At 48.6% G+C, this 25,943-nt stretch overlaps 1 protein-coding gene across 4 annotated transcripts in view; it reads left to right on the top strand.

Annotated features, from left to right (window-relative positions):
• The window catches only part of ext2 (exostosin glycosyltransferase 2), a 215,257-nt gene that overhangs the window by 57,240 nt on the left and 132,074 nt on the right, over nucleotides 1-25,943 (top strand). For all 4 annotated transcript variants that reach the window (XM_072466636.1, XM_072466637.1, XM_072466638.1 and 1 more), the window contains one exon: nucleotides 19,374-19,569. In XM_072466636.1, the coding sequence (XP_072322737.1) occupies nucleotides 19,374-19,569 (196 nt within the window). The remainder of the gene's footprint in view (nucleotides 1-19,373; nucleotides 19,570-25,943) is intronic.

Here is a 25,943-nt window from a genome sequence, read left to right as displayed (position 1 = left end):
TTTCCCGCGCTTAGAACGGAGGGGGAGAGCCTGTGAATGGGGAGCGGGAGAGGAGGGTGTGCCACACAATGGGAGGAGTCGAAGGGGAGGCGGGAGTGGCCGGGGTCAGCAGGAGTCAGCTGACTTGCGGAAGTGCAATGGGGGGAGTAAACCAGCTAGGATGGGTCCTAGCCCGGGGGGGGGGGGGGGGGGTTGAGGGAGAATAGAGTTGCTGCTGCTAAGATCAAGGAGGAGCTGGAGCGAGTGGGGTGGGTCAAGACGGGGATATGCCGCTGTGGGGAACGGGCCGGGTGAGGGGTGCGGGCGCGTGGCTGGCCGAGGAGGGGTCATGACTAGTCGGCGGGGGAGGGGGGCGGGTAGCCCCCTAATCCGGCTGATAACCTGGAATGTAAGGGGACTGAATGGGCCGGTTAAGCGGGCCCGCGTGTTCGCGCACCTGAAGGGGCTCAAGGCGAATGTGGTTATGCTCCAGGAGACACACCTGAAGGTGGCAGACCATGTAAGACTGAGGAAAGGGTGGGTAGGTCAGGTGTTTCACTCGGGGCTAGATGCCAAAAATCGAGGGGTGGCGATCTTGGTGGGAAAGAAGGTGTTATTCGAGGCGTCGAGCATTGTGGCAGATAATGGCGGTAGGTACATAATGGTAAGTGGTAAGTTGCAGGGAGAGAGGGTGGTACTGGTCAATGTGTATGCTCCGAACTGGGACGATGCGGGTTTTATGCGGCGTATGTTGGGTCGGATCCCAGACTTGGAAGTGGGGGGCCTGATAATGGGGGGAGACTTTAACACGGTGTTGGATCCTGCACTGCATCGCTCCAGGTCTAGGACGGCTAGGAAGCCGGCGGCGGCTAGAGTGTTGAGGGGATTTATGGACCAAATGGGAGGGGTGGACCCTTGGAGATTTGCAAGACCGGGGGCTAGGGAATTTTCATTCTTCTCACATGTCCAGAAGGCTTATTCTCGAATCGACTTTTTCATTTTGAGTAGGGCGCTGATAGCGAGAGTAGAGGATATCGAGTATTCGGCAATAGCCATTTTGGACCACGCCCCGCATTGGGTGGACTTGGAGATGGGGGAGGAGAGGGACCAGCGCCCGCTGTGGCGCTTGGAGGTGGGGCTGTTGGCGGACGAGGAGGTGAGCGAGTGGGTCCGAGGAAGTATAGCGAGGTACTTGGAGACCAACAACAACGGGAAGGTCTGAGTGGGGATGGTATGGGAGGCACTGAAGGCGGTGGTGAGGGGAGAGCTGATCTCCATCAGGGCCCACAAGGAACGGGGGGAGAGGGAGAGGCTGGTGGGGGAGATGGTGAGGGTAGACAGGAGGTATGCGGAAGAACCTGAGGAAGGATTGTTGAGGAAGAGGTGCAGCCTCCAGGCCGAATTCGACCTGGTGACCACCAGGAAGGCGGAGGTGCAGTGGAGGAAGGCCCAGGGGGCGGTCTACGAGTATGGGGAAAAGGCAAGCCGGATGCTGGCGCATCAGCTTCTGAAGCGGGACGCAGCTAGGGAGATCGGGGGAGTTAAGGACAGGGGAGAGAGCATGGTGCGGAGTGGGGTTGGCATCAATGGGGTCTTCAGGGACTTCTACGAGGAATTGTACCGATCCGAGCACCCACGGGAGGAGGGAGGGATGGGCCGTTTCCTGGACCAATTGAGGTTTCCAAAGGTGGAAGAGGGACTGGTGGCGGGACTGGGGGCCCCGATTGGGCTGGAGGAGCTGATCAAAGGGATTGGAAGCATGCAGGCGGGGAAGGCACCGGGGCCGGATGGTTTCCCGGTCGAGTTCTATAAAAAATATATGGACCTGTTGGGCCCGCTGTTAGTTAGGACCTTTAATGAGGCAAGGGAGGGGGGGGTTTTACCCCCGACGATGTCCCGGGCACTGATCTCCTTGATCCTGAAGCGGGACAAGGATCCCCTGCAATGTGGGTCTTACAGACCGATTTCCTTGCTAAATGTAGATGCCAAGGTGCTGGCGAAGGTCTTAGCCACGAGGATTGAGGATTGTGTGCCGCAGATCATCCATGAAGACCAGACGGGGTTTGTGAAGGGGAGACAGTTGAACGCGAATGTGCGGAGGCTTTTGAACGTTATCATGATGCCGGCGAGGGGGGGGGGAGGCGGAGATAGTGGTGGCGATGGATGTTGAGAAAGCCTTCGATAGGGTAGAGTGGGGGTACCTATGGGAGGTGCTGAAGAGGTTCGGGTTTGGGGAGGGGTTTGTCAGGTGGGTTAGGCTGTTGTACGAGGTCCCGGTGTGGCCACAAATAGGAGGAGGTCCGAGTACTTTCGGTTGCACCGAGGGATGAGACAGGGGTGTCCCCTGTCCCCCCTGCTCTTCGCACTGGCGATTGAACCCCTGGCTATGGCACTGAGAGAGTCGAGGAACTGGAGGGGGTTGGTGCGGGGTGGGGAGGAGCATAGGGTGTCGCTTTATGCGGACGACCTGCGGCTGTATGTGGCGGACCCGGTGGGAGGAATGCCAGAGGTAATGAGGATCCTTGGGGAATTCGGGGACTTTTCGGGGTACAAGCTCAATATGGGGAAGAGCGAGCTGTTCGTAGTTCAGCTAGAGGACCAGGAGAGGGGGATTGGCGAGCTCCCACTAAAAAGGGCGGAGAGGAGTTTCAGATATTTGGGGGTCCAGGTGGCCAGGAGCTGGGGGCCCTGCATAGGCTTAACTTTACAAGGCTGGTGGAGCAAATGGAGGAGGAGTTCAAGAGGTGGGACGCGTTGCCGCTGTCCCTGGCGGGTAGGGTGCAGTCAATCAAAATGACGGTGCTCCCAAGGTTTTTGTTCCTGTTCCAGTGCCTCCCCGTGTTTATCCCGAAGGCTTTTTTCAGGCGGGTTAACAGGAGTATAATGGGGTTTGTATGGGCGCGAGGGACTCCGAGGGTGAGAAGGGTGTTCCTGGAGCGGAGTAGAGATAGGGGGGGGCTGGCGCTGCCCAACCTCTGTGGGTACTAGTGGGCCACCAATGCGACAATGGTGCGCAAGTGGGTGATGGAGGGGGAGGGGGCTGCATGGAAGAGGCTGGAGACGGCGTCCTGTGTGGGTACGAGTCTGGGGGCGCTGGCAACGGCACCGCTGCCACTCCCTCCAAGGAGGTATACCACGAGCCCGGTGGTGGTGGCGGCCCTCAAAATTTGGGGGCAGTGGAGGCGGCATAGGGGGGAAGTTAGGGCCTCGGCGTGGACCCCATTACGGGGGAAACCACCGGTTCGCCCCAGGAAGAACAGATGGAGGGTTTTCGGGGTGGCACAAGGCAGGCATACGAAAGTTGGGGGACCTGTTTGTGGACGGGAAGTTCGCGAGCTTGGATGAGCTGGAGGAGAAGTACGGGCTCCCCCCGGGGAACACCTTCAGGTACTTACAGGCAAGGGTGTTTGCCAGACGGCAGGTGGTGGAATTCCCACGGCTACTGCCACACACAGTACAGGACAGGGTGCTCTCGGGGGGGGAGTGGGAGTGGGGAAGATCTCGGAAACTTACCAGGTGATGCAGGAGGAGGAGGAGGCCTCGGTGGTGGAGTTGAAAGGTAAGTGGGAGGAGGAGTTGGCAGAGGAGATCGAAGAGGGGACATGGGCAGATGGCCTAGGGAAGGTGAACTCTTCCTCTTCATGCGCGAGGCTCAGCCTCATACAGTTTAAGGTGCTGCACAGGGCACACATGACCGGGACAAGGATGAGCAGGTTCTTTGGGGGTGAGGACAGGTGTGTTAGGTGCTCAGGGAGCCCAGCAAATCACACCCATATGTTCTGGGCATGCCCAGCGCTGGAGGAATTTTGGAAGGGCGTAGCGAGGATGGTGTCGAGGGTGGTAGGATCCAGGGTCAAACCGGGTTGGGGGCTCGCAATATTTGGGGTGGCAGAGGAGCCGGGAGTGCAGGAGGCGAAAGAGGCCGGAATTCTGGCCTTTGCGTCCCTGGTAGCCCGGCGAAGGATTCTCCTTCAGTGGAAAGATACGAGGCCCCCAAGCGTGGAATCCTGGATCAGCGATATGGCAGGGTTCATTAAATTGGAGAGGGTGAAATTCGCCTTGAGAGGGTCGGTACAAGGGTTCTTTAGGCGGTGGCAACCATTCTTAGACTTCCTGGCAGAACGCTAGACATTGGTCAATGGCAGCAGCAGCTCGGGGGGGGGGAGTTACTTTATTTTTGTTTATGTTATTTACACTGGAAGGGTCTGAGGGGGTGTATACACCTGTTGTCTTAAGTCGGGGTGTTAATGTTAATTTATTATTAACATTGGGGGGTTGCTTTTTTAGATTGTGTTTTGTACTTAACCCTGTTGGGTTCTTTTTTCTTTTTCATTTTGTTATTGATATTTTATGAAAACCTTCAATAAAAATTATTTAAAAAAAAAAAAAAGTTTTCATAGGCTATTTGAAGGATTTTATAAAGTCTCATGAATTGTTGCATTTAGGATAAGTAAAAGACGCTCCTGTCCCCCACCCGAAAAGTGAAGTTGGTTGTGGGAAAACTGTACAGAAAACATTCCAATGTTGCAATTCACTTTGTATGTAATTGAAAGGAATGAAACTGCTGCTGCAGTGAAATTGCTACCAGGTTGTGGTGTAGATCTGAGCAATAACTGTTAAGTAATGGGTTAAGAGACATTGCAATTAGTTGTTTCATTTATGTTAAGTATCCATTAATTGACACTGATGTGTAAAGGGGCTTCAGGTGGCCTCTGTCAGGTGATGTATAGTTAGAGTTTTGTGCAAAGGCTGTTGGAATGAAATAAATGGGTGTTTGTGAAGAAGGAACAGAACTTTAGACTCTTCATATCCTAGCAACTAAAACGTCTAACAGTAACCACCCATTGTCTGGCTTACGATGATCACAAGAAAGGACCTCACAGATTATTGGAAGGTGGCCTCCTTCTGCACTGTAAATTCCATGATTCTATGACTTTGGTCAGAAAGCACCGAGTCTTTTATTCATGCTTCTCATTGCATTTGATTACACAAAACTGTTTCAAGTCAGCATTCTTTTGCAAGATAGCAAACGTATTGCAAACTGAAACAAACTAAGTTGTAATGCACTTGCATTTACGATATGTTTGAAAATCAGTACTGAGAGGTCAGGAGCTTCAAACTGTGCTGACAGCTTAGTGTAACTAATTTTCTGTCTGTATTTCAACAAATTTTGCAAGCAATTTGTTACTATACATTAGAACCAGAGAGAAATTGCAGCGCAGAAAGAGGCCATTCAGTCCATCATGTCTGTGCCTGCCAAAAAAGTGTCATAGATGTTTACAGCATGGAAACAGGCCCATTGGCCCAGCTTGTCCATGCCACCCAGTTTTTATCACTAAGCTAGTCCCACTTGCCTGCATTTGGCCCATATCCCTCTATACCCACCCTGCCCATGTAACTGTCAAACTGCTTTTTAAAGGACAAAATTGTACCCACCTCTCCCACTGCCTCTGGCAGCCCATTCCAGATGCTCACCACCCTTTGTGTGAAGAAATTTCCCCTCTGGTCTCTTGAGTATCTCTCTCCTCTTGCCTTAAACCTATGCCCTCTAGTTCTAGACTCCTCTACCTTTTGGATAAGATGTCGACTATCTAAGAGGAAATAAAGAAATTAGCCGCTCATTTTCATCCCACTTTCAAGCACGGTCCGTAGCCTTGAAGGTTACAGCATTTCAGATGCAGGTCCAGGTATCTTTCAATGAGTTGAGTGTTTCTGCCTCAGCCACCAGTTAAGGCAGTGAATTTCAGACGGCCTTTGGGTGAAGAAGTTTTTCTTCACGTCCCTCTCTTCGCTTCACGAGAACAGTTCCAGCTTCTCCAATCTATATCTTCAGAACTGAAGTTTTTCATTCCTGGAACCATTCTTGTAAACCTCCTCTGCGCTTTCTCCAATGCGTTCACATCCTTCCTATAGTGTAGCCTAGAATCGTACGCAATATTCCAACTGAGGTCTAACTCTATTTTTCTATAACTTCAGCATAACCTCCTTGCTCTTGTACTCTGTGCCCATATTAGTAAAGCCCAGAATACTGTTAGCTTTATTAACTGCTCTCTCCACCTGTCCTGCCACCATCAATGATCAATGCACATATACACCCAGGTTTCTTTGCTCCTGCACCCCTTTAGAATTGTACCTTTTTATTTATATTGTTTCTCCATGTTCTTTTTATTAAACTGCATCACCTCACACTTCTCTCCATTGAATTTCATCTGCCACCTGTCTGCCCACTCCACCAACTTGTCTGTATCCATTTGACGTTCTGTAGAACATAGATCATTACAGCGCAGTACAGGCACTTCGGCCCTCGATATTGCACCGACCTGTGAAACCACTCTAAAGCCCATCTACACTATTCCCTTATCGTCCATATGTCTATCCAATGACCATTTGAATGCCCTTAGTGTTGGCGAGTCCACGACTGTTGCAGGCAGGGCACCTACCTCTGACATCTGTCTTATATCTATCTCCCCTCAATTTAAAGCTATGTCCCCTCGTGCTAGACATCGCCATCCGAGGAAAAAGGCTCTCACTGTCCACCCTATCCAACCCTCTGATCACCTTGTATGCCTCAATTAAGTCACCTCTTAACCTTCTCTCTAACGAAAACAGCCTCAAGTCCCTCAGCCTTTCCTCATAAGATCTTCCCTCCATACCAGGCAACATTCTGGTAAATCTCCTCTGCACCCTTTCCAATGCTTCCACATCCTTCCTATAATGCGGCGACCAGAATTGCACGCAATACTCCAAATGCGGCCGCACCAGAGTTTTGTACAGCTGCAACATGACCTCATCGCTCCGAAACACAATCCCTCTACCAATAAAAGCTAACACACCGTACGCCTTCTTAACAACCCTCTCAACCTGGGTGGCAACTTTCAGGGATCTATGTACATGGACATCGAGATCTCTCTGCTCATCCACACTGCCAAGAATCTTACCCAGTACTCTGTCTTCCTGTTATTCCTTCCAAAATGAATCACCTCACACTTTTCTGCATTAAACTCCATTTGCCAGATAAGCGCTGCAGCTTATCTGGATTGGATTGGATTGGATTTGTTTATTGTCACGTGTACCGAGGTACAGTGAAAAGTATTTTTCTGCGAGCAGCTCAACAGATCATTAAGTACATGAGAAGAAAAGGGAATAAAAGAAAATACATAATAGGGCAACACAACATATACAATGGAACTACAAAAGCACTGGCATCGGATGAAGCATACAGGGTGTAGTGTTAATGAAATCAGTCCATAAGAGGGTCATTTAGGAGTCTGGTGACAGTGGGGAAGAAGCTGTTTTTGAGTCTGTTTGTGCGTGTTCTCAGACATCTGTATCTCCTGCCCGATGGAAGAAGTTGGAAGAGTGAGTAAGCCGGGTGGGAGGGATCTTTGATTATACTGCCCGCTTTCCCCAGGCAGCGGGAGGTGTAGGTGGAGTCAATGGATGGGAGGCAGGTTCATGCGATGGACTGGGCGGTGTTCACGACTCTCTCTGAAGTTTCTTGCGGTCCTGGGCCGAGCAGTTGCCATACCAGGCTGTGATGCAGCCTGATAGGATGCTTTCTATGGTGCATCTGTAAAAGTTGGTAAGAGTCAATGTGGACATGCCAAATTTCCTTAGTTTCCTGAGGAAGTATAGGCGCTGTTGTGCTTTCTTGGTGGTAGCGTCGACGTGGGTGGACCAGGACAGATTTTTGGAGATGTGCACCCCTAGGAATTTGAAACTGCTAACCATCTCCACCTCGGCCCCGTTGATGCTGACAGGGGTGTGTACAGTACTTTGCTTCCTGAAGCCAATTACCAGCTCTTTAGTTTTGCTGGCATTGAGGGAGAGATTGTTGTCGCTACACCACTCCACTAGGTTCTCTATCTCCCTCCTGTATTCGGACTCATCGTAATTCGAGATCCGGCACACTATGGACGTATCGTCAGCAAACTTGTAGATGGACTTGGAACCAAGTTTTGCCACGCAGTCGTGTGTACAGGGAGTAGAGTAGGGGGGCGAAGTACGCAGCCTTGCGGGGCGCCGGTGTTGAGGACTATTGTAGAGGAGATGTTGTTGTTCATTCTTACTGATTGTGGTCTGTTGGTCAGAAAATCGAGGATCCAGTTGCAGAGTGGGGAGCCAAGTCCTAGGTTTTGGAGCTTTGATATGAGCTTGGCTGGGATTATGGTGTTGAAGGCAGAGCTGTTGTCAATAAATAGGAGTCTAATGTAGAAGTCCTTGTTTTCGAGATGCTCTATGGATGAGTGTAGGGCCACGAAAAGGGTGTCTGATGTGGACCGGTTGCAGCGGTATGCGAATTGCAGTGGATCAAGGCGTTCTGGGAGTATGGAGGTGATGCGCTTCATGATCAACCTCTCTAAGCACTTCATTACGACTGAAGTCAGGGCCACTGGTCGGTAGTCATTGAGGCACGTTGCCTGGTTCTTCTTTGGTACCGGTATGATGGTGGTCTTCTTGAAGTAGGTGGGGACCTCGGAGTGGAGTAGGGACAGGTTAAAGATGTCCGTGAATACCTCTGCCAGCTGGTCCGCGCAGGCTCTGAGTGCACGACCAGGGATCCCGTCTGGGCCCGTCGCCTTCCGAGGGTTCACTTTCAGGAAGGCCAATCTGGCTTCGGAAGCTGTGATGGTGGGTATGGGTGAATTATGGGCTGCTGGGGCACTCGCCAGCGGATTGTTGGTTACCTGCTTGAACCGATCATAGAATGCATTGAGTTCATCGGGGAGTGGTGCGCTGCTGCCAGAGATACTGTTCGGCTTCGCTTTGTAGCCCGTTATGTTGTTTAGTCCTTGCCACAACCGCCGAGAGTCTGTCTGTAACTCTAGCTTGGTTTGATATTCTCTCTTGGCATTCCGGATGGCTTTGTGGAGGTCGTACCTGGATTTCTTGTATAGGTCAGGGTCGTCTGCCTTGAACGCCACAGATCTGTCCTTCAGTAGGGAGTCAGTCTCGCGATTGAGCCATGGTTTCCGGTTGGGAAACGCACGTACTGCTTTCTTTGGCACGCAGTCGTCCACACATTTGCTGATGAAGTCTGTGACGGTGGTGGCATACTCATTTAAATTGGTCGCTGAGTTCTTAAATATGGACCAGTCCACTGTCTCTAAGCAGTCACGTAAGAGCTCTTCTGTCTCCTCGGACCAGCACTGCACAACCTTCTTAGCTGGATTCTCCAGCTTGAGTTTCTGCTTGTATGCCGGGAGAAGGAGCACCGTCTTATGGTCTGATTTCCCAAAGTGCGGTCGGGGGATGGAACGGTAGGCGCCCTTGATTTTTGAGTAGCAGTGGTCAAGAGTGTTGTCGCCCCTGGTGGGACAGGAGATGTGCTGGTGGAATTTTGGCAGTACACTCTTGAGGTTGGCCTTGTTGAAGTCTCCGGCCACGATGAACAAGGCCTCCGGGTGTTCTGTTTCGTAGTTGTTTATTACTGTGTATAGTTCGTCCAGCGCCTTCCTCACTACTGCCTGGGGTGGGATATCTATATCCCTCTAACTTGTAACATCCTTCCGCACTGTCCACAACTCCACCGACTTTAGTGTCATCTGCAAATTTACTCACCCATCCTTCTACGCCCTCCTCCAGGTCATTTATAAAAATGACAAACAGCAGTGGCCCCAAACAGATCCTTGTGGTACACCACTAGTAACTGGACTCCAGTCTGAACATTTCCCATCAACCACCACCCTTTGTTTTCTTCCAGCCAGCCAATTTCTGATCCAAACTGCTAAATCACCCTGAATCCCATGCCTCCATATTTTCTGTAGTAGCCTACCGTGGGGAAACTTATCAAACGCTTTACTGAAATCTATATACACCACACCAACTGCTTTACCCTCATCCACCTGTTTGGTCACTTTCTCAAAGAACTCAATAAGGTTTGTGAGGCACGACCTACCCTTCACAAAACCGTGTTGACTATCTCTAAGCAAATGGTTCCTTTCCAAATGATTATACATCCTATCTCTTATAATCCTTTCCAAGATTTTGCCCACAACAGAAGTAAGGCTCACTGGTCTATAGTTACCTGGGTTGTCTCTACTCCCCTTCTTGAACAAGGGGACAACATTTGCTATCCTCCAGTATTCTGGCACTATTCCTGTAGACAAAGATGACTTAAAGATCAAAGCCAAAAGGCTCAGCAATCTCCTCCCTAGCTTCCCAGAGAATCCTAGGAGAAATCCCATCCGGCCCAGGGGACTTATCTATTTTCACACTTTCCAGACTTGCTAACACCTCCTTATGAATGTCAAGCCCTTCTAGTCTAGTAGCCTGAATCTCCGTATTCTCCTCGACAACATGGTCTTTTTCCTGTGTGAATACTGAAGAAAAATATTCATTTAGCACCTCTCCTATCTCCTCGGACTCCAAGCACAACTTCTTACTACTGTCCTTGACTGGCCCTACTCTTACCCTAGTCATTCGTTTATTCCTGACATATCTATAGAAAGCTTTAGGGTTATCCTTGATCCTACCTGCCAAAGACTTCTCATGTCCCCTCCTGGCTCTTCTTAGCTCTCTCTTTAGGTCCTTCCTAGCTAACTTCTAACTCTTGAGCGCCCTAACTGAACCTTCATGTCTCATCTTTACATAAGCCTCCTTCTTCCTCTTGACAAGTGTTTCGACTGCTTTAGTAAACCACGGTTCCCTTGCTCGACTACTTCGTCCCTGCCTGACAGGTACATATTTATCAAGGACACGCAGTAGCTGTTCCTTGAACAAGCTCCACATTTCTGTTGTGCCCATCCCCTGCAGTTTTCCTCTCCATCCGATGCATCCTAAGTCTTGCCTCATCGCATCATAATTGCCTTTCCCCCAGATATAACTCTTGCCCTGCGGTATATACCTATTCCTTTCCATCACTAAAGTAAACGTAATCGAATTGTGGTCACCATCACCAAAGTGCTCACCTCCCTCCAAATCTAACACCTGTCCTGGTTCATTACCCAGTACCAAATCCAATATGGCCTCACCTCTCGTTGGCCTATCTACATACTGTGTCAGGAAACCCTCCTGCAAACATTGGACAAAAACGGACCCGTCTAAAGTACTCGAACTACAGCGTTTCCAGTCAATATTTGGAAAGTTAAAATCCCCCATAACAACTACCCTGTTGCTTTCGCTCCTATCCAGAATCATCTTTGCAATCCTTTCCTCTACATCTCTGGAACTTTTCGGAGGCCTATCGAAAACCCCTAACAGGGTAACCTCTCCTTTCCTGTTTTGAACCTCAGCCCATACTACCTCAGTAGACGAGTCCTCATCAAACGTCCTTTCTGCCACCGTAATACTGTCCCTCACTAACAATGCCACCCCTCCCCCTCTTTTGCCACCTTCCCTCAGCTTACTGAAATATCTAAACCCCGGCACCTGCAACAACCATTCCTGTCCCTGCTCTATCCATGTTTCCGAAATGGCTACAACATCGAAGTCCCAGGTACCAACCCATGCCGCAAGTTCGTCCACCTTATTCCGGATGCACCTGGCATTGAAGAAGACACACTTTAAGCCACCTTCCTGCCTGCCGGTACACTCCTGCAACTTTGAAACTTTACTCATGACCTCACTACATCTCAACCTCCTGTATACTGGAGCTACAATTCAGGTTCCCAAGCCCCTGCTGAACTAGTTTAAACCCTCCCGAAGAGCATTAGCAAATTTCCCCCCCAGGATATTGGTACCCCTCTGGTCCAGGTGTAGACCATCCCATTTGTAGAGGTCCCACCTACCCCAGAATGAGCCCCAATTATCCAGAAATCTGAAACCCTCCCTCCTGCACCATCCCTGTAGCCACGTGTTCAACTCCTTTCTCTCCCTATTCCTCGGCTCGCTATCACGTGGCACGGGTAACAACCCAGAGATAATAACTCTGTCATAGATCTAAGTTTCCACCCTAGCTCCCTGAATTCCTGCCTTACATCCCTATCCCTTTTCCTACCTATGTCGTTGGTACCTATGTGGACCACGACTTGGGGCTGCTCCCCCTCCCCCTTAAGGATCCCAAAAACACGATCCGAGACATCACGCCCCCTGGCACCTGGGAGGCAACACACCAACCGCGAGTGTCTCTCGTTCCCACAGAATCTCCTATCTATCCCCCTAACTATGGAGTCTCCAATGACTAATGCTCTACTCCTCTCCCCCCTTCCCTTCTGAGCAACAGGGACAGACTCTGTGCCAGAGACCTCCTCCTCGCAGTTTACAATACTTCCAAGTTTTGTATCATCCATGATCTTGGAAATTGCCCCCTTCACACCAAGATCTAGATCATTACTACATATATCAGGAAAAGCAAGGATCCCAATACTGGTCCCTGGGGAATTCCACTACAAACTTTCATCCAGCCTGGAAAATGTCCATTGACCATTACTCGCTGTTTCCTATTATTCAACCAATTTTGTATTCATGTTGCTGTTGTCCCTTCTGTTACATAAGCTGTGACTTTTCTCACATGCCTGTTGTGTGGAACTGTATCACATCAACAGCATTACCCTCTTCAGTCCCCTGTTACCTCTTTAAAAAATCTCCCAAGTTAGTTGAGCATGATTTTCCCTTCCTCAACCTCTGTCAATATCTTCCCTTTTGTTGAGTTTTCCCTTACTTTGTTTGCCATCCCCAAATACGTTGGGCGGAATTCTCCCCCCCCCGCCCCCAATGCCAGGTGGGTGAATCGCCGGGGCGCTGCGCGACTCCCGCCACGCCGCCCCGGCTCCCGCAAGCGATTCTCCCACCCCCACCCCCCCTCCCAAACCAGCGCGGCGAGAATCACCGCTGGCCGCTCGGAGAATCGGCGCTCGCCGTTTGTAATGGGCGAGGGCCGATTCTCCTGCCCGGATGGGCCGAGCGGCCTGCCCACCACGACAGGTTCCCACCGGCGTCGTCCACACCTGGTCGCTGCCGGCGGGAACGCTGGGGGGGGGTCAAAAGGGGTCTGCCCAGCGATCGGTGCCCACCGATTGGCGCGCCAGCCTCTCTGAAGGAGGACCTCCTTTTCTCCGCCGCCCTGCAAGATCCATCCGACATCTACTTGCGGGGCAGCCGCGAGGACAGCAGCCGCGCATGCGCGGATGACGTCATTTCCGCGGCGCCGGCTGCGTCATTTACCCTGCGCCGCTTTTACGCGGCGGCAAGGCCCGGCGCGCGTAAATGACGCGGCGCCGCTCCTAGCCACCCGGGGACGGGAGAATAGGGGGCTGGGAGCGGCATCTGACGCCGGAATGAAACACTCTGGTTTTCACTCCGGCACCGGGACTTAGTCTCCCGATGGGAGAATTACGCCCGGTACCTCACATTTTCCAAATTGAATTCCATTTGCAACTTTCCACTCACTCAGCCAAACCATTTTATCTTTCTGGAGACAACAGCTATCTTCCTCACTATCAACTGCAGGGCCAATTTTTGTGTCGGCTACAAATTTCCCGGTCATGTCACCCACATTAAGTCCAAATCATCTGTGTAACGGACAGCAAGGGCAGCAAAACTGAGCCCTGTGGTACACCATTAGAAAACGCATTCCACTCGCAAAAATATCCATTGATAGTCATCCGTTGTTCCTGTCGCTGAGCCAATTTTGTAACCAATTCACCACCTTCTCCTGTATCCAATGGAATCTCACTTATCTGACCAGTCTGGCATGTTGAACCTTGTCAAATGCCTTACTAAAATCCATGTCGACAACATTCACTGCACTACCGTCATCGATCATTCTCGTAGCTGCCACAAATAATTGATTTAAGTTAGTAAAGTACGATCTTCCCCTTACAAAAGCAAGCTGACTGATGTGTTGGGTGCTCTGGATCCGTGGAACACATACAGGCCACCAACACTTAAAATAGTGCACCATTATTTTATTAAGTTAGAAACTGTTGAACATTCTTTCACTGTGGGTTAACACGATGTTAGATTGAACTAAAGACCTATGCCTGTCCTAACCAGTCTACGCACTCAGCACATGGTGGAGATCTGTGCTGCAAGCTGTAAGCTCTGTCCTTCTGAGAGGCTGCATCCCGATTGAGCGGGAACTCTGATGCCCTCTGTCTATATAGTGAATGTGCTCTAACTGGTGATTGGCTGCGGTGTTGTGTGTTGATTGGTCTTGCTGTGTGTGCATCAATGTGTGTGTCTGCACCATGATATACTGGTGTATATTATGACATCCCCCCTTTTATAAAGAAATGTATGTGCGTGGCAATAAATAATGTGTGGTGAGAATGTTCCTAACTACGTGTCGTGTGCGAAGACATATTTACAGGACTACGTACATGAGAACTAAGCTATTTACGTGGGAAGGTGCCTGGTGCAGAGAAGCAGTATGCAACAAGAGTAACGAGATCAACACTATATACAAACCAGGGAAACAATCAAACAAAGCAACAAAACAATTCAGAGAGTCCATAAATTCAAAAAGTTCATAAATTTAATCTCTGAGGTGGGCGACGAATTCTGGTTGACCGCCTGAAGGGTGGGCGACGAATTCTGGTTGACCGCCTGAAGGCTGGGTCGAGAGCCGCCAGTTCAGGAGCGGGCTGGACTGCGTCAAAGTCAGGGGGAGGCAGAGTGACAGAGAGCTCTGCATAGTCCATGGCAGGGTCAGCATGAGGGCGAGGCGACACTGGAGGATCACGTGGCGAGCGTGGAACGAGACTAAGGGCGTGTCGATTGCGGCGCAGAATAGAGCCATCCGGAAGATGGATGCAGACGTTGTCATCTGGAGTCTTTAGAGCAGGGAGATCAGCTGCACGGGAGTCATGAGCTGCCTTGTGCTGTGGACGAGACAGCTGCATCCGGCGAAGGACCGGAATGTGGTCGAGGTCTGGGACATGGATGGACAGCACCGTCGTCCTCAGGGTATGACTCATGAGTAACTGGGCTGGCGACAGGCCAGTGGACAGTGGGTCGGAGCGGTAGGCCAGCAAGGTAAGGTAGAAATCAGACCCAGCATCGGCAGCCTTGCAAAGGAGTCGTTTGACGATATGTACTCCCTTCTCTGCTTTGCCGTTGGATTGGAGGTACAGGGGACTGGACGTCACATGGGCAAAATTGTACCGCGTGGCAAAGTTGGATCATTCTTGGCTGGCGAAGCAGGGGCCATTGTCCGACATAACCGTGAGCGGGATGCCGTGTCGAGCAAAGGTTCCTTTACATGCACGAATGACTGCAGACGAGGTGAGGTCGTGCAACCGTATCACCTCCGGGTAATTCGAAAAGTAGTCCACGATCAGGACACAGTCTCTACCCAGCGCGTGGAACAGGTCGATGCCCACCTTGGTCCATGGTGACGTGACCAACTCATGGGGCTGCATGGCCTCACGTGGTTGGGCCGGCTGGAAGCGTTGACAAGTGGGACAGTTGAGCACTGTGTTGGCTTTGTCCTCATTAATGCCGGGCCAGTACACTGCCTCTCGGGCCCGTCGGCGGCACTTTTCCACGCCAAGGTGGACCTCGTGTAGTTGTTCCAGGGCATGCTGGCGCATGCTATGCGGGATGACAATGCGGTCCAGTTTCCGAAGAACCCCGTCTACTACCGCCAGATCATCTCTGACATTATAGAATTGAGGGCATTGGTCCTTGAGCCACCCGTCCGTTAGGTGGCGCATGACACGCTGTAGCAAGGGGTCAGCCGCCGTCCCGTGGCGAATTTGGGTGAGGCGTTCATCCGAGGCAGGTAGATTGGAGGCCGCGAATGCCACATGGGCGTCAACCTGGCAGACAAATCCTGCTGGGTCACATGGAGTGTAGACTGCCCTGGAGAGAGCATCAGCAATGATGAGGTCCTTGCCTGGGGTGTATACCAGCTGGAAGTCGTATCGCCGGAGCTTGAGAAGAATACGCTGGAGGCGAGGCGTCATGTCGTTCAAGTCTTTCTGTATTATATTGACCAGCAGGCGATGGTCGGTCTTGACGGTGAATTGAGGAAGTCCGTAGACATAATTGTGAAACTTAACACCGGTCAGAAGGCCCAGGCACTGCTTTTCTATCTGCACGTAACGCTGCTCCGTGGGGGTCATCGCACATGACGCATATGCAACTGGGGCCCATGTTGAGGCCTCATCACGTTGAAGGAGCACTGCCCCAATGCCTGGCATCGGTCGAAATTTTGGTCTCCTTTACTGGATCAAAGAAAGCTAAGACCGGGGCCGTGGTCAGTTTTGCCTTGAGTTCTCTCCATTAACGCTCGTGGGCAGGGAACCATTGGAAGTCTGTCATCTTCCTGACCAGGTTCCTGAGAGGGGATGAATTTCCCTAAAAAATTGACCATGCCCAGAAATCAGAGGACCGCATTTGGTCCTGTTGAGGCGGAGCCCATGGTCATGTATACGTCTGAATACGTGCTGGAGGCGACTAACATGCTCCTGCCCAAATGTTTATGTCATCGACACAGATGCAAACACCTTCAATACCTTCCATCATTTGTTCCATAATCCGATGGAACACTTCTGATGCAGAGATGATCCCAAACGGCATCCTGTTGTAACAATATCTTCCAAAGGGGGTGTTAAATGTGCAGAGTTTCCTGCTGGATTTATCGAGCTGGATTTGCCAGAATCCTTTTGAGGTGTCGAGTTTGGTAAAGAGCTTGGCGCGAGCCATCTCACATGTGAGCTCTTCGTGCTTGGGAATTGGATAGTGCTCTCTCATAATATTGCTATTTAGATCCTTGGGATCAATGCAAATTCTCAATTCGCCATCAGGCTTTTTTACACATACCATGGAACTGACCCAGTCGGTCGGTTCCGTGACTTTGGAAATCACTCCTTGGTTCTGGAGGTCCTGCAGCTGCTGCTTGAGGCGGTCCTTATGGGGTGCTGGGACCCTGCGAGGTGCATGCACCACAGGCGTGGCATTTGGTTTTAATAAAATCTTGTAGGTTTACGGGAGCGTGCCCATGCCCTTGAAGACGTCGTGGTACTGGTTGATAGTGGCGTCGAGCTGCGCCCTGAAGTCAGTGTCCTGAAAGGCAGACGTGTCAGCAGGAGAGAGAGAGTGAACTCTCTGAACTAGGTTCAACAGCTTGCATGCCTGCGCGCCAAGCAGGGAGGCTTTTTAGGAGCCCACGATTTCAAAGGGAAGGATGGCTTTGCGTGATCTGTGCGTCACTTCAAGTTGGCATGAGCCGCTGGCAGCAATGGCATTGCCATTATAATCTAATAGCTGGCAGGCTGATGGCAGGATGGCTGGTTTGACACAAAGGCTTTGGAGGCCAGACCACGCCATGAGATTGGCGGAGGCACCAGTGTCCAGGCGGAATCGTATTTGGGACCGGTTGACCGTAAGGGTGGCACACCACTCATCGTCCGGATCGATGCTGTATACTGAGGCTTGATTCTTTGCTTCGGGGACACCCTGTATTTTGTAATGATACCGACTCGAAAAGGCGCCTCCAGGTCCTCGGTGTCAATATCGGGTAGCAGGTCCGAATCGGGCTCGGTGACCGTGGGTTGAATAGCCCGGACATTCCTGCGAGGCTGGTTGGAGCGACGAGAGTTGGCAGGCTGAGCTGATTTGCATAAAACAGCATAGTGGCCAAGTTTGCCACATCGCAGGCATCGTCTGGATATGGCAGGACATTGCCGCTTTAAGTGGGCGGAGACACAGTTGCCGCACGTTGTAGCGTCAGTACGTTCGCTGCGCGGTGCGGTCGTACATGGTGCGCGCCTGTGCAGTGTCGCAGTGTCGACCTCGCCGTCCCCTCGTTCGGTGCGTATAACCGTGGGTGTCCGCGAAAAGCGCGCAAAATGGCCGCTCTCATCCAGGCTGATGTCCTGGAGTTGCTCGATTGCTTGGACCCGTTCTGCCTCGTGGGGCGAACTTGCCGCGCCGTGGGGTCGAACTTGCCGCGCCGTTTCAGCCGCTTGGATGTGGGAATACCGACTAGTGGCGTGTTCATGTAGCACGCAGGTCTCAATGGCAATCGCTCGGGTGAGCTGCTTTTCCTTGAGGAGCTGCTGGCGTAGGGGGTCCGACTGAACACCGAAAACGATCTGGTCGCGTATCATGGAGTCGGAGGTGGGCCCGTAATTGCAGGACTGCGCAAGGATGCGAGGTGGGTGAGAAAGGACTGGAAAGTTACATCCTTACCCTGCAAACGTTGTTGGAATACATAGCGCTCGAAACTTTCATTCACCTCGATGTCGCAGTGACTGTCAAACTTGAGGAGGACCGTCTTGAATTTTGATTTATCTTCACCATCAGCAAAGGTGAGAGAATTGAAAATGTGGATGGCATGTTCCCCGGCCATGGATTGAAAGAGAGTGATCATCCTGGTGTCGTGAGGCAGCTTCCCGGTCTGTGGCTTCAAGGTAGAGCTGGAAGTGTTGTTTGAATATCTTCCAGTTGGCCCCTAGGTTACCAGTGATGCGGAGTGGCGGCGGCGGGCGGACGCTGTCCATTTTGCAGGATGATGGTATGCTGGTGGAAGGCAGATCACTTGCAGGTAGGTCTAAGAAGTTCTAACATTCCTCAACTACTGGTACCATGATGTGTTGGGTGCTCTGGATCCGTGGAACACATACAGGCCACCAACACTTAAAATCGTACAATATTTTATTAAGTTAGAAACTGTTGAACATACTTTCACTGTGGGTTAACACGATGTTAGATTAAACTAAAGACCTATGTCTGTCCTAACCATCTATGCACTTAGCACATGGTGAAGATCTGTGCTGTAAGCTCTGTCCTGAGAGGCTGCATCCCGAATGAGCGGGAACTCTGATGCCTTTTGTCTAGATAGTGAGTGTGCTCCAACTGGTGGTTGGCTGCGGTGTTGTGTGTGTTGATTGGTTTTGCTGTGTGTCCATCAGTGTGTGTCTGCACCATGATATACTGGTGTATATTATGACACTGACTATTCCTGATCAATCTGTGCCTTTCAAAGTGACAGTTTAACCTGTCTTTCAGAATTAATTACAATTATTTGCCCACACCGAAGTTGGACTGAACAGCCTTTTAGTTTACTGGCCTATTCCTCGCAGCCTTTTTAAATAATGGTACAAGGTTCGTAGACCTCCAGTCCCCTGGAATCTCAACTATATTTTGTGAGGATTGGAAAATTATCCTCCGAGTAGTTATTTCCTGCATGTGCTCTCGTTCAGTAACGGGAAGTAGTGATAAACATTAATTGGCTGCGATGCAGAATAGCTGTTTGATGTAAGCATGAACTGGTGTTACTCAAAACAGAAGTAGGCCTTCTTTAGACTTTAGGTAGTACCTTAGACCAAAAGGCTAAAACTGCATATGTGTTTGTTTCCTTTAAGTGATAACCAGTTTCACAGATATACCCAGAAAGTGGAGAATTGACTTTGCAGATGTATAGTATAGCAAAGATAGTTTATAAAAATATTTTTAAATGTGAAAAATAATACAATCATTTTGATGTTTATAATATCACTTTTCAGTTACAGGATGTATTTTATCTTGTCTACGCAAACTGCTATCCATTCGGAATACCGATCTGAATTAGAGACCATGGAAGCAGAACATGGAGATGCTTTGCTAATCCTAGACAAATGTACCAATTTATCAGAGGGTGTGCCTTCCACAAGGAAACGCTGCCACAAGCATCAAGTCTTTGACTACCCACAGATACTACAGGTATGACATATTTATATATCTGAAGGCAAGTTATCAATTTATGTTGATGCTTACACACAACTTGGACTTTCAGATATGATTTTGAGACATGAGAAGACTTTCTGCCAGTTACTGTAACCGTTTCGAGCTAGACTCATTTAGTAACCGTGTGTTAGAACATGACTGCAGGGCCATGTTGGGAGGGAGAAACATAGTAGCATGTGTGTTTCGCGGTCTCTATTTTAAAGGCTTTATGCCTTTGTTTGCAGACAAACATTGGCACTATTCAACTTTGGCCTAATAGCAATTGAACTAGCCAAGGGAACAAGTCTGTAATAACAGATGATAGCCACCGTTTAACATATGAGAAAATTCTCGCTGAGAATGCGCTGTGTATCATCCATTTAGTCAAGTTCTTTGTTTTGTTAGTGGGTGCAATGCTGGTCAAGAGAAAAAGGCAGAATTTTGCATATCACTAGTATTAAATAACAAGAAATAGATACAGGAGTAGGCTTTACAGCCCTTGAGTCTTCTCCACCATTCAATAGGATCATGGCTAATCTTTGACCTCAACTCAATTTTTCTGCTAGATCCGCATAACCCTTGGTTACCCCCTCATTTCATTCTTAACTGATCAACCTCTTCTCCTGAGACTATGCACTCTAGTTCGTGAATCTCCAACCAGGAGAAACAGCCTCTCTGCATCTGCCCTTTCAAGCCCCCTTCAAAGGTTATATTTCTGTGAGACAATTTCTCATTCTTCTAGACTCCAGAGAGTGTCAGCCCAGTCTGCTCAACCTCCCATAATAAGACAGCCATTTCATCAGGAATTTCATCAGGAATCAATCTAGTGAATCTCCCCTGCACTGTCTCCAAGTTAAATATATCCTTCCTTTGGGAAAGAGACTGGAACTGGGCAAAGTACTGTGGATGTGGTCTTACCAAAGGTCTCTTTCATCTTGAGCCCCAGCCCCCTTGTAATATGGCCAATATTCAATTTGCTGTCCCAATTTCTTGTACCATCAAAATGTTAATAATAATCTTTATTGTCACAAGTAGTTTTACATTTATACTGTAATGTCATTACTGTGAAAATCCCCTAGTCGCCGCATTCTGTCGCCTGTTTGGGTACACAGAGGGAGAATTCAGAATATCTAATTCACCTGACAGCACATCTTTTTGGACTTGTGGGAGGAAACCGGAGCACCCGGAGGAAACCCACGCAGACACTGGGAGAACGTGCAGACTCCACACAGACCGTGTCCCAAGCCGGGAATCAAACCTGGGACCCTGGAGCTATGAAGCAACAGTGCTACCCATTGTGCTGCCGTGCTGCCCCGTTCTTAACACACAAGTGATTAATGTATCAATTGAACACCCAAATAGCAAAGATAGAAGCACTGGCGTCAATGGGTGCCTCAATTTAGATTTTTGGGGACGGACGAATAAGCTGAGCCAAGTGATTTTCTTCCATCAATATTTTGCAAACTTTGAAGTCCATGTCATGCTGCACTTGCAAAGAACCTACTTCAGAAGTTTAATGCAGGGCTATTTTGAAACTGCTATTCAGCTTTTGCTAGTTTGGCTTTTACCAAGGTGGAGTAAGTAACACAGAGGCCAGCTGTAGCTTCCACGGCGTATTTAACACGGGAATTTGGTGAGTGAGGGAATTCTGAATGTTTTAAGGCTTGATCTCTTACGAAATTTCAGTCAGGTTTTGCACTTCACATTTAACTTCTCTTTAACCTTGTTGTTTCTTTCACCGTGTTAGTGAGTGGTAAACACGCTGCCTGCTTGTAGCAGCTGCACGATTAATTAGGTGACTCATTGAAATTGGTTATCTGGTCAGCAGTGGCTGACTCAGGTCTTTGGAATTTCTGCTAATTAGTTAAATAAGATACAGTAGCTATGGGGGGGGGGCAGATTATAATTTTGCAGCTGTAAAATGAGAACACCAGTGTGATCCACAGCAACCACATCGGCAGTAAATGTCTGAAGTTTGAGGAATTTTAGTTCAGAGTTGATGTATTAGGAAGGAAGTTGCTTTGGACACTTTGTCCCAAGAGGAAGTCACACCTTCTTAGGTTAAGTACTTCAGATTTGGACTGTGGTAAGGGAAGATGAATGACGCAGGTATGGGGATTCAGAAAGTAGCACTGGAGAAGCCTCCGCACCTGCAATTGTTGGAACAGGTATGAGATTCTTGCAGCCTAAGTGGATGAGAACAGGGACTGCAAAGAGGTTCAGCAACCTGACCACAGCACTGTGGAATAGGGGAGCATTCAAGTTGGGGGAATAAGAAGAATGGGCAGTACAGTTATGTAAATTGCTAATCTTCTCTACAGCTTGGTGTGAGAGTCCCGAAGGCTGTTTCTGCCATCGAGAGACCAGTGTAATGATAGGGAGGTATTAGGAACTTGGGTCCAGAAATTGGGGTCCAAGATGTAGCAGGCAATTTAGGGGTTAAACAGACTGAAGGAAAAGACCGCTAGCAGCAGATGAGAGGGATTCGCCCTCAGCCTGAGTTACTTTGTCCCATTCAGAATTAACCTCGTTAATAGGAATACACAGGATAGTCTGGTTCAGCCAGGATGATCCATTCAAGATCCATTGTCCTTCAGGACAACCTTGTTTGATAAGCCATTAGCCCATCGCAGAGTCTGTTGATCTATTTGTCGGTCAATGGAAGGTTAGTTGCATCTGAATGGCATATCACTTCTTTTGTAGAAAAGGGAGTGGAGAACCAGACAGCTCAGATAACGATAAAGGCTTTGCCTGGCCAACTCAGAACCTTTGCTTGAAGGGCTGGGCGGAGCTTAGAGAGAGAGAGAGGGAGGGAGAAATGCTGTTTTGAACACTTACAGAGAGAAGGCTTTGGAAACTGAGCAGGGAAATCATGAAAGTTGCCATCGAGGCAGGCTTTGGAAAAGGATTCTGAACCAATGTCCCTAACCGAAGAAAACTTGCTTCTTAAATGCAAGTATTGCCTTTGTCTGTCTGTGATAGTGGAACAAGAGCTGCATGTTCCTGTACAGTGTTGTGTAATGGGATCTTGTGTGTTACGGTTAAGAAACTGGCAATAGCATTGGAGAAAGAGGGAGCTGTCCCTTTGGGATGAGCTTCACTTGACCGCCCTGGGACCAGCGCCCTCCTGAATCGACTAGGAGAGGGCGTTAAAATAAATAGTAGATGGGAAGGATTTGGGTGAGGGAAAATTTAGAAAAGAAATGAAAAAGGGCAAAGCTATGTTGCAGATTGCAATGCGGTTAATGACAACCAGAGTGTGAGAGGAATGGAAAGAGCATGTAGACATGAGTGCACCAAAAATAGTTAGTGTAGGAAAAATGATTAAAAAACAAAGTTAAAGGCAGTACAAAACATTCATAACAAGTTAGAAAAATTAATGTCACAATTTGAAATAAATGATCGTGTTACCAGTGCAGAGATGCGGTTGCAAGTTGGTCAAGGCTGGGAACTGAATTCTCAAGGGTATTTAACATTTCAGAAGGATAGGAAGAAAGGAAAAGGAGGTGGAATGGCTCCGTTAATAAACAACAAGATCAGTACTTCAGTGAAAATGACCTTGGCTCAGAAGATTAAGATGTAGAATTAATCTGGGTAGAGATAAGAAGTAAGGGAAATAAGTAATAATCTTTACTATCGTCACAAGTAGGCTTACGTTAACACCAATGAAGTTACTGTGAAAATCCACAAGTCGCCACATTCCGGCACCTGTTTGGGTACACTGAGGGAGAATTAAGAATGTCCAATCCATCTAACAGCAAGTGTTTCAGCACTTGTGGGAGGGAACTGGAGCACCTGAAGGAAACCCATGCAGACACAGAGAATATGCAGACTCAGTGTAGCGCACAAAGACTCCATGAGACGAATATAGTGAAGTCGATGAGGCTTTATTAAGCGTGTCTGTTCCCCAGCAGCTCGATAGTAAACTGGCCTGCGAGGGAAGACACCGGCTGCTTATACTCCGCCTTCAGGGCGGAGCCTGAGGTCAACGGCCAACCAGGACCCGGGATCTGTCAGCCAATGATATTAGGGCTTCCAGTCCCACATGACCCCCAATACATACTACCACACTCAGCACAGATAGTGACTCAAGCTGGGAATCAAACCTGGGACCCTGGCTCTGTGCAGCTACCGTTCTCCCCGGTCACTGGTGGAGTAGTTTATAGGCACCCTAAAAGTAGCTGCACTGTAGGACAGTGTTGCAAACAAGAAATAATGTTTTTTTTAAAATATACTGCAATAATCTTGACGATTTAATTTTCATCTAGATTAGACAAATCAAATTGGCAAAGGTAGCCTTGAAGCCGTGTTCTTAAAGTGCATTAGGGACAATTTTGTGGAATAACACATTGTGAAACCAACCAGGCAACAGACTGTTTTAGACCTGGTAATGTATAATGAAACAAGATTATCATTATCTCATTATAAGGTATCCCCTAGGTAAGTACAATCATAACATAGGGTTTCGCATTCAGTTTGAGGGTATGAAATTTGGGTCTGAAACTAGTGCCTTCAAACATAAATAAAAGCAGTTGCAATGTTATGAAGACCAGAATTGGCTCGAATAGAATGGGAAAATAGATTAAAAGGTAAGTCGGTAGAGAAGCAGAGGCAGACATTTGTGGAGATAGAATCATAAAATAAAAAGATATTTCCTAACTCTCAACAAAGATATGTTCCATTGAGAAAGGAAGACTCTGAGAAAGATGTGCAATCCGTGGCTAACTAATGGAACTTAAGGATGGTATCAAATTGAGTAAAAGGTGAACAATACCATGAAGATTAGCGGTAGGCCAAAAAACTGAGAAAATGTAAAAAAACCCACAAAGGATGAATTTAAAAAAACATAAGGGAGAGCAAATAGCATGCAAGGGTAAATCAGCAAGAAATATAAAAACAGAATGAAAGAGCTTCTATTGATCTAGAAAAAAGGAGAGAATAACTCAAACAAACATTGGTCCCTGAGAGAATAAGACTGGAGAATTAATTAAGGAAAACAAGGATATAGCAGAGACTTTGAACAAATATTTTGTATCTGGCTTCAGGGCAGAAGACATCCTATCATAGTCGAAAAATGAGGAGCGGGAGGGAGAAATTTAAAACAATCATTACACTAGAGAAAAAGTACGACGCAACATATAGGACTAAAGGCTGACAACTGGTGGCCTGCAACCTGGGGTCCTAAAAGAAATGGCTGCACTTGCAATCTTCCAAAATTCCCCAGATTCTGGAAAGGTTCCAGTATGATCGGAAAACCACAAATGTAACACCCCTATTCAAGAAAGGAGGGAGACTGAAAGCAGGAAACTGCTATTTGGCCTAACATCTGTGGTTAGGAAAATGCTGGAATCTATTATTAAAAAAGTAGTAGCAGGACATTAAAAAAATATCAGAATGCAATCAAGCAAAGTCAACATGATTTTATGAAAGGGAAATGGTGTTTGACAAATTGGAGTTCTTTGAGGATGTAACAAGCAGGGTGGATAACGGGGATCCAGTGGGTGTAGTATTTTTAAATTTTCAAAAGGCATTCGATAAGGTGCTACATAAAAATTTACAACATAATATAAGAGTTCATGGTGTGGTTTTTTTTTGGGGGGGGGGGGTGGGGGAGGGTGGCGGTAATAGCATGGGCAGAGGATTAGCTAACTAACGGGAAACAGAGTCCATATGATCATAAGATATAGGAGCATAACAAGGCCACTCAGCTCACTGAGTCCGCTCCGTCATTCATCATGACTGATATGTTCCTGATCCCCATTCTCCTGCCCTCTCCCCATAACCCGATCCCCTTATTAATCAAGAACACCAGATTTGTGCTCGAGGTGCTGTTACCTACAAGGCTACTGACCAAGAGCTGGTAGGTGGAATTCGACTGAATAGTTCTTAGAACGTAAGAACTAGGAGCAGGAGTAGGCAATTTAGAATCCCATGCAGGTACAGCAAGTAATTAGGCAAATATTGGTCTTTATTGCAAAACAGAAGGCATTTAAAAGTAGGAAAGTCTTGTTATGACTGTACAAGCTATTAGCGAGACCACACGCGCGTACTGCATCCAGTTTTGGTCTCCTTATCTGAGGAGGGATTCACTTACAGTGCAGGCTGTTCAGAGGAGGTTCACTGAGTTCATTCCTGGGGTGAGGGGTTTGTCTTGTGAGGAAAGGTTCAGGTTGGGCCTATACTCAATGGAGTTTAGAAGAATGAATAATGACCTCATTAGAACAGAAAAGATTCTGCTTGGCGGTGAGGGGGGTGAAGGACCTGACAGGGTAGATTCTGGGAAGATGTTGGGAATCTAGAACTTGGGTATAGTTTCAAAATGAGGGGTCTCCCATTTGAGGAATAATTTATGACGCTCATTAATCTTTAGA

Source organism: Scyliorhinus torazame, chromosome 10 (genome assembly GCF_047496885.1).
Source record: "Scyliorhinus torazame isolate Kashiwa2021f chromosome 10, sScyTor2.1, whole genome shotgun sequence".
In the NCBI taxonomy this organism is placed as follows: domain Eukaryota; kingdom Metazoa; phylum Chordata; class Chondrichthyes; order Carcharhiniformes; family Scyliorhinidae; genus Scyliorhinus; species Scyliorhinus torazame.
This window is presented reverse-complemented; position numbering and strand designations above follow the sequence as displayed.